Raw genomic sequence first — 9,620 nt, forward strand, 5'->3', positions numbered from 1 at the left:
AGGACAAATTCCCTACGGGACAATAAAGTGTACCTTACATTACCTTAGATCTAGTTAGTTTTTAATACAGTCTTAAGAGCCATTATTGCTATTTGTTTGCCATTTCTTATCAAAAGCATACAGCAGCAACTCACTCAAAAGATTTTCCCACAGATGGTCACAGTGAGAATTAGTTTTGCTTCAGACAGAGGAAGGAGGTCAAGAATTTTAAAAGTCCAGGCATTAAAAACTAAAAAATGGATATTGAAAATGAATCTGCTGATCAGATTGTGGTTGCAGAAGATAAAGACTCAGAGAGGCCAAAATGGGACAATAAGGTGCAGTATTTGCTGACTTGTATCGGATTTGCTGTGGGTCTCGGTAATGTCTGGAGATTTCCATATTTGTGCCAAGTCTATGGAGGAGGTAAGAATATGCTTATTTATACCCAAAAAAATATGTAATCTGAAAGATAATTAACTAAATTCATGTTTACATAACAAGTACAAGAATCCATACAAAAATGCTTATAAAACTGCTTATAAAATATACATATATCTGTGTTATGAAGTAAGACATGTTATATCATGTTAAAGTGTAAGTAAAATGCTATTGGCTATACTGAATTACTTTTTTATTTCTTCTTTTTTTTGTCAAGGTTAAGTCATACTGTTGTCATGTTTTTCGTAGGAGCCTTTCTTATCCCTTATGCCATCGCTCTGGTGTTTGAAGGGCTCCCTTTGCTGTACTTAGAACTGGCCATTGGTCAGCGACTCCGAACAGGAAGTGTTGGAGTGTGGATCTCCATTTCACCATATATGGGAGGCTTAGGTAAATAAATAAACAAATACATACATTAAATTTAAATTCTTATATATTTGTCTTTTTTGTGTATACAAAGGTGTAACTTCCTTATTGGTATCATTTCTGGTGGGCCTATTTTACAACATGATTCTTGCTTGGATACTCTGGTACTTTTTCCACTCATTCCAAAATCCCCTTCCTTGGACTTACTGCCCATTGAACAACAACGACACAGGTAGGTTACATACTAAGAAATTGGTTATATTTTATAATAACTACACTTCCAATAGTCTTAATAAAGCATGAACAAATACTTCATTCCTAATTAGCAGTTAGAATAAAAGAATGATTCAGGCTTAGTAACTTTAATACCCTAACTCCTACCCTTTAGTTAAGTACTAAGCTATTCATTATGAGGGGGAGACACTGTAGGCAAAACAAATTTTAATTTTGTTTTGTTTTTTTGGTCAGTTTGGTCTCTTAACATATACGCTTTCAACAAAATCATACACTCTGCACTGAAAGATGTTTTAATATTTAATTTAATCAACTTACCTCTACAGAGTTATATAGGACATTGGAGTTGTTGTTTTTTTTTAAATATCTAAGTCAAAGTCTGATTTATTACAGTTTTAACTCCAAAAAATTAGACAAAAGTATAATTTTTAGGCACATTTTCAGTCAGATCTAGTTTAATAAAATACTTAATTTTTTAGAATCTAATATGTCAACAAAAAGAAGCAAGACGTTTAAACCTGGCTCATTTCATGTTTTTGTTGTGAATGTCCCAACGCACATGAAATGCTTTACCAACATTACAGTATATCGTGGGAAACCTGTACAATATTTTTTTTCAAGTATCAAATTGATATGACTAAAATTAAGATTTTTTTTTTCTTCCCCTGCGGTGCCTCGCCTTATTAAGTCTTTATTCATGCCTTGAAGGTGTAGTTGTTATAAAGTGGTACCAAACAATCTTATATTGTTAATACCTATACCAACTTAATACCTATCTTTTAATATAATATGAAACTCTAATGCAGCCTATATACCGGAGTGTGAGGAGAGCTCTCCGGTGAACTACTTCTGGTACCGGGAGACATTGAACATCACACCAAACATTGAGATGAATGGGGGTTTGCAGTGGTGGTTGGTGCTGTGTTTGGCCTCAGCCTGGTGCCTCGTGTATATTTGTTTTATCAGAGGAATCGAAACCATTGGAAAGGCCATTTATGTCACAGTCGCATTTCCATACCTCGTTTTAACCATTTTCTTAATTCAGTCCTTAACTCTACCTGGGGCAGCTGATGGCTTAAAATACCTATTCACTCCAAATGTAAGTTGTTTTAGCTCACTCTGTTATCACTAAGAAGAAAGGGATTATGAGGGGCTAAAGATAATATTTAACAATTACAGTGGGAAACACTGAAAAATCCTCAAGTCTGGCTGGATGCAGCTACTCAAATATTTTTTTCACTATCTTTGGCATTTGGAGGACTTATTGCTTTTTCCAGCTATAATCCACAAAAGTAAGAGACATGAAAAGCATTAACATAATATTTGTTACGATAAGCTATAATATCAATTCATCTTTTATAGGAACAACTGTGAAAGCGATGCCTTGATTGTTGGATGTGTCAACAGCTTCACCTCTTTATATGCATCAATTCCAATTTTTTCAATTCTCGGATTTTTGGCAAATGAAAATTATATTAACTGTCAAAACAGGTATTCAAACATACACTTCAATAGTCCTACATAGTGATTATAATAATATAGTATATACTAGATCAGTATGGGTGGATTTAAATTATGGTTCATTTGTTTTTATTTAGTAACATACTTACACTGACCAATGCCTTTAATATTGGTGATGAAAACATAACTCGACAAAACTATGACGAATGGTTAGAACATTTAAACTTCACTGATCCCTCTATGGTGGAAAGCCTTCACCTGAAAACCTGTGACTTACAAACTTTTCTTAGTCAGGTAAGACATCTGAGAGGTGATATAATATTGTACTAAATTACATTATTATTATTACCATTACTACCTTCAGAGTGCATCGGGGACAGGACTCGCCTTTATAGTGTTCACTGAAGCGGTGATCAAAATGCCAGGGTCCCAAGTCTGGGCCGTGCTCTTCTTCGTGATGCTGTTTATGCTCGGTCTCTCCTCCATGTTCGGGAATCTAGAGGGAGTCCTCACGCCTTTGCTGGACCTTCATGTGACACCACCATGGATCCCAAAAGAGCTTTTAACAGGTATAAGAACAAATACATTTTTTTTACCTGCTTAGTTAGACCGAATATTTTAAGGATTAAAATTATATATTGTCTAATTATTATTTTGTATCTACAGGCTTAATTTGTCTCATTTCATTTGGTGTGGGGCTAATATTCACCTTAGGATCTGGAAATTACTGGCTGGAGATTTTCAACAGCTATGTCGGGTCACTGCCACTGCTCATTATAGCCTTCTTTGAGATGATTAGTGTGGCCTATATCTACGGCATAAAAAGGTGAAAATTTAATAATATAGAAGAAGTAATATAGACAAATCATGAGATAAGACAAGTTTAATTCTGTGGAACAGTCCAGGCAAAGCTATAACTCCTCCATAGAGACAAGTAGGTAGTGTAGCGTCCACAAGAAAAGTTGCATAATACACCTTTTAATATCAAAAATATATATAATACAGTGTTATGTGTGTGTCCATGTATCCATAGGTTTATCGCAGACATTGAGTGGATGACAGGCAAAAGACCAAACCTGCTGTGGCAAATATGCTGGTGCGTCATTAGCCCCCTCATGCTTCTAATTGTTTTTCTGGCATATGTTTTTGTGGAATCAGAAACTACACTTGCATATCAAGCCTGGAATCCAGATTATGTAAGTTTAATCAAGAACTCTACAACTGCTAAACAAGTCAACTGACTCTCACCTTGGGTTGCAGGTTCACTTCCCCATGGCTGAAGATCTTCATTATTCAGAATGGGTTGCTGCTATTTGCATACTCCTATCTGTGCTCCCTGTTGTGTCCATTCCTCTTGTGGCACTGTACAAAAGTAGTATTTATCTGAAGACGTATATTCAAAACAGGCACTAAAGCTATTTTGAAATTTAAAATAGTATAGACAGACAGTACTGTGCTAAATCAACTTGTAACTTGACATATTGCACTGAATTGTATGTGATTTTACTCCAGTGTATCATAAAAATAAATATAGAGGTAAGTGGATTTATTCGTGAGGTTTGTGACTTGTGCAATATTCAAAGTTTGTATATGGAAGTGCATTGGTTAATGAGCAGCAGAGAGCAGCAGCCTGACCCCCTTGATGAGGGTCAGTGTAGCCTCCCTACCCATGTGTTATGTTGTGTATATTTTGAGTCATACCAGTTACACAGTTGTGCTTTTTGTGGCGCGAGTGAACGCGGATATTGTCTGTCCAGGATCACGTGCTTTGGAATATGCTGGCTGCCTTTGTTTTCCTGCTGCATGTTCTGCTTTTCTGGCGTTTTCATACAATGGTGCACCTCAACACTGTGATGCTATTAAGCCTTTCAAGCTACTATTGCTTGAATTCCAGCCTTTAGGAAACAGCAACATCCCAAACTAGGATACATGGATATACAGAGTAAAGGCAAACGGTTTGATTAAAATATCAGCACAAAGGTAAGACTAGCCTGTCTTTATACTTGTGAATTTCAACAGTGCTGTTACTGTACACAACTAATGTTGCATCATATTCCCAGTCAATGGCGGACAAAGCTTACTTTAAATATCCAATAATTCATGCCTGTTATAAGGCTGAATTGTGTTTGTAATTCTCTAGAAAGCAATGTCACACCGAGCAGAGGAATCTGCATGCAGAGGGGGTGAAATGGAGTTTGAAAATGATCAATCAAAACGAGAAAAAAAAGCCAACAGTATATCAGGTGATGCTACTATGAATACAAATGTATTTGTATTTTATAACACAGGCTAAATGTTTATTTTTCTTGAAGGTTCCGCTCTTATTTACCTCAAAGGCCCTAAATTTCTCATCTATGTCAGTGGAGCACTATCTATGTGGGTAAGGTTGTTTTATGCACACCCTTGGCTATTATGAGCTAATTTGACCAGTGTTCAGATTTCAAACACATCGAATGTGTGACACAGGGTGATCGCATGTGGCACTTTGCAATCTCAGTGTTTCTGATTGAGCTGTATGGCCGAAACCTGCTCCTGACTGCAGTGTTTGGACTGGTGCTGGCTGGATCAGTGCTTCTACTTGGTGCTCTGATCGGTGACTGGGTCGACCGCAACCCCAGGAATAAAGGCAAGCACCTAATTCTCACCTTTGTTTTATGTATATCTTAAGGCTTTTTCTTTCTTTTCATTTCAGTTGCACATGCATCCCTCTTTATCCAGAACATCTCTGTGACCATCTGTAGTATTGTTCTCATGTTGGTGTTCTCCTACAAGAATTGGATTGAGAAGATCTGGGATGGATGGCTCACTGTGAGTAGACTCTTAACATGTGGCATAATTGACTTGAAACCTTTTGAATATTCTGTCTTCTATGATGGACTACTTCTGCTTTTCTATATGTTGGGTGGTCCTGATGCCTCTGAGTTTGTGGCTACTCTGTGCTGTCATAGTAACCTGTTGCATCACAAAACTTACACAAGGTGGTTTGTTACACGGTGGTGATCGTCCTGGCAGATGTGGCAAATCTTGCGAGCACCGCACTGACCATTGCCATTCAGAGGGACTGGATTGTTGTAATCACAGGGTACAACCGCGGCCACTTAGCTGGTGAGAGAAACAACAGCGTTTTTGGCTGCAGATGTGCATGTTCTGAAAATATGCTTCAAAACACTGTATGCATGAAAAAGACACACTAACCTACTCCTATCATTTTGAAACAGGGATGAATGCCACCATGAGGAGGATTGATCAGGTGACCAACATCCTGGCCCCTCTGGCAGTGGGGCAGGTCATGACCCTGGCTTCTAATGTGGTGGGCTGTGGCTTCATCCTGGGCTGGAACTTGGTGTCTCTCATTGTGGAATTTTTCTTCCTATCAAGAGTGTATCGAATCGTGCCAGCACTTTCAGTCAAACCACCGGCTGAGGAGGTAGATATGGCTTATCTGCAGAGCAGAGACAGAAGGTCACAAGGCAAGTAAAGCAAATCATTTTACAAATATTGTCAGTTACTGCTTATAAAGCTAACAAGCTAAAATGTATTTTCTTTTAAATACCATTGTTGCAGTAGTAATGGGATAAAGTTTAAATTACTTTCTGTTGTTTTTTTCATCAGCTCAAGAAAATGGGACTTTACCTCCACTTCCAACAGAGGAGCCTAGTAACACTGGTCTGAAACATACCAGAGAGTTTTCTTTGGGTTTCCGCAGACTGCAGTGCCTTGTGAGCACCTGTAAGGATGGCTGGAGGTCCTACTACCGCCAGCCTGTGTTCCTGGCTGGTATGGGCTTGGCTTTCCTCTACACGACAGTACTGGGCTTTGACTGCATCACTACAGGCTATGCCTACACTCAGGGCATAAGTGGCTCCCTGCTCAGTATTCTGATGGGCGTGTCAGCAATCACCGGGCTCATGGGAACTGTGCTGTTCACCAGACTGAGGAAGTCCTTTGGACTGGTCAACACAGGGATCATCTCCAGCTGCCTGCACCTGGGCTGCTTGTTGCTCTGTGTCAGCTCTGTTTTTGCTCCAGGCAGCCCTATGGACACAAGCCTTCTGAGGCCATTCACTGACTCCAACTCCTCTGAGCTAGGAGGAATGACAAGCCAGAGTCAAAAACACACATATCCACTGAGGGGAGGAGCTAACCAGCCGCTGTTACCGGACCGGTCCTCCATTCACTGGACCAACAACACTGTGCTCTTCGACAATGTTCCCACCGGCACTGAACCAGAGTCATACATCTCCATTATTTTGCTCTTTCTAGGCGTCATTACAGCACGTATAGGTAAGTCAAACAGAAAGCGTTGTTGACTATTGGTGAATTAAATGGTAAGACACCAGTAAGCCACAGATGTGTGTATATTTCAGGTCTGTGGTCGTTTGACCTGACAGTGACACAGCTGCTGCAGGAGAACATCTCAGAGTCTGAGCGTGGGGTGGTCAATGGGGTCCAAAGCTCCATGAATTACTTAATGGATCTGCTTCACTTCATCATGGTCATCTCTGCTCCACAGCCGCAGCACTTTGGATACCTAGTCATCATTTCTGTGTTATTCATTGCCACGGGACATACTATGTACTTCATGTACGCTCACAAAACCAAGAGAAAACACAGATTAGACACATAAAAATCACAGTGTATGTGTGTCACACATGTAGACATATAGGACTATCTGCACTGACTACACTTAACGCCTGTGAAATGAATGTCTTATTCCAGGTCTTTTAATATCCACTCGTGACATAGTCATTCATTTAAGCACATCTCAGCTAGTGTCTGTCCCAACTCAGCTGTTTATAACTCAGGTAAAGAAGAGCGGGATAGCCTCTCCTTCTGGGCAAGCCATGCTACTAAGGGGCACAACAGGGCAGATAGGGCAAACTGAAGCAACCTACAAATGTGGATGTTGGTGTCTAAACCAAAGAAGATACAAAGAACTTTCAGTTCAAACTATTGTTTTGTGAAGACAACATAGATGTTACTGATCCGTCCACTTGGAAATATTCCAGGATGTCCTAAAGGAACATAAAGGGAACTTGACAAAAGATTGTTACATTCTTCAGCTCTCTTTAATGGACATGAGTGAAAGTGTTCCCCTGGTTTGTTTCTGTGTGGATGAATCAAACATTTTGCTAAATGTCTTTATAGAAACAACACAGAGAGCATACATCCTAGTTTACTTCTATTAATATCTGAATTAAATTAAATTATTTTCATTCACTTTTAGAGTGCTAGTAGTGGTTTTGATGACTTTCTAGTTGTATTTTCAGAGTTGCTACATGTATTGTATGGTATTCCTCTAACCGCAGTACCACTTTTTCTGTACTTTTGTTGGGTTAAAAAGCTTACCTCAACCAGTGAACAGCTTCATAAGAATAACAAGGGCCTTTTCCATTTTAACCAATATCTTGTTACTTTTGTACTAGATTGTCTGTGAAAAATAAAATAGATCATTCATAACACAAACCATTGTCTTGAATGAAATAAGTCCTGTTACATTTTTCACTACACATGAACTGGACTGGTTTTAAGAACCAAATGGCTGTAATACATAAATGGTCCAGTAGAGGTCCTATTTGAGCCACATTGCCACGTGCCCAACCACGACACACAAATAAAAGCAGTGCCGTGGCAGCAGCGGAATTAGATTTTGATACTAATATTAAAGAAATATTACAAGTTTGCAAGTTTGTCACATGGTTTGTCAGCTTTGCTCAAATTTCATAAGACATAATAGCCTACATAAAGAGGACAACAGACTCACCAGTCACGATACTGCCCATCAGTAAGTCTTCAAAAAACACCCGTTCTTACACATTTCGTGTCGATAAGGTATTCTAACTTGAAGACTAGCTGAGCTCATGAGCTCACACATAGCTAAAAGCACAACACCCTGGTGCGTCCTGTTGATCTTCGGATGCTATAGTGAGGTTACGCCCACGCACGCGCTCATCGTGATTGTTGAGACTCCAGGTGGTGTCAAAATCACCGATATTTGATAGAGTTAACTATGTGAATTTATAATATTAGCCTATTTCAAATTATTAATTCATCTTGAAACCAGGGTTAGCATTATAACAATGAGTTGTTAATGCTTCGCTTGCCTAACGTTGCAAAGTCCAGAAGATTCCCGCCACATTTTCTCAATGCATTTTTAATGCACATTGACGAGAAGCCTATGTTAGGCCCATACACATTATGCTATAATAGTTACTGGTGGTAAGACACATTTTACAGAAACACTGCATTAGATGATATCTGGGTTGTTTCAGGTTACTGTAAGAAACCATGTAAAGTTTCATCACTGGTGCCACAGGCAGAACTGTAACTGTGTAAATTCCCTTGGCATTTGTCATAGTCCTCAAAGACACCAGCACTGGAAAACCTGACTTTAGGCATTTTCACTTTGCAATTCATTTAGTTAAAAGTAGGTCAGTGGAAAAACTGTTAAAGCTTTTTGTACTAAGTGGTGCTCTGCGGAACTACAAGAAAGGGTTATAATTATTTTGCATTATTAAGGACCTTATACTTTTCCCAACATATGAGCCGAACCCTGAAAAACAATAGAGGAGTATTGCAGTGTTTTAATCTTGCCAAGAGAAGCTGCTCATGAAGACAGATCTTTGCTCTTTCTACACTCTGCTGCTGTATCAGCAGTTTAAAGTCTCTGTGCCATAGAATAGTTTTCAGTGACTCACTGGACCATCACAATGCAGACAATGAAGCAAAGGCTGCAACAATAAAACATAAGACCACTGATCTCCTTGTACATACACACTGCACTGTATCAGTGGTCATAGAGATTAGGTAAGTACCATTACAACACTCAACACATGTTGTTTGCCCATGGGATTATAAACCAGGATGAGGGGGCTTTTTCACTCTCACACACCTGGGATACTGTTCTGAGGAAGTCGGACTGCAGATGGCGCTGTCATCCTGCCTCCTCAGGTAGGAAGACCGCACCAAAACCTGTACAAATCAGCAGACCGGTCACGTCACAGAAACATCACGTGACCACTCTGAGGAAGACTGCTAGCGAGCAGTTGAAACTGTCAGGTATGAAAACAAACTCTTGGTCTGAGAAAATAACCTAAAAACATAAATTATCGGAAAACCAAATTAACCTCATTGGACCA

At 39.2% G+C, this 9,620-nt stretch overlaps 1 protein-coding gene across 1 annotated transcript; it reads left to right on the forward strand.

The window, feature by feature from the left end:
• Positions 1-236: 236 nt before the first annotated feature.
• si:ch211-254p10.2 (solute carrier family 40 member 1) lies at positions 237-7,108 on the forward strand. Its single transcript, XM_055163881.1, has 10 exons — positions 237-360; positions 670-810; positions 1,605-1,640; positions 4,818-4,861; positions 4,948-5,107; positions 5,174-5,289; positions 5,460-5,586; positions 5,700-5,951; positions 6,100-6,765; positions 6,849-7,108. Exons 1-10 carry the CDS (start codon positions 237-239, stop codon positions 7,106-7,108), a joined length of 1,926 nt encoding a protein of 641 aa, XP_055019856.1.
• The last annotated feature ends 2,512 nt before the right edge of the window (positions 7,109-9,620 follow it).

The sequence above is a fragment of the Boleophthalmus pectinirostris genome, unplaced genomic scaffold (genome assembly GCF_026225935.1).
Source record: "Boleophthalmus pectinirostris isolate CB_2022bp ecotype Guang Dong unplaced genomic scaffold, ASM2622593v1 HiC_scaffold_6, whole genome shotgun sequence".
NCBI classification, from domain to species: domain Eukaryota; kingdom Metazoa; phylum Chordata; class Actinopteri; order Gobiiformes; family Gobiidae; genus Boleophthalmus; species Boleophthalmus pectinirostris.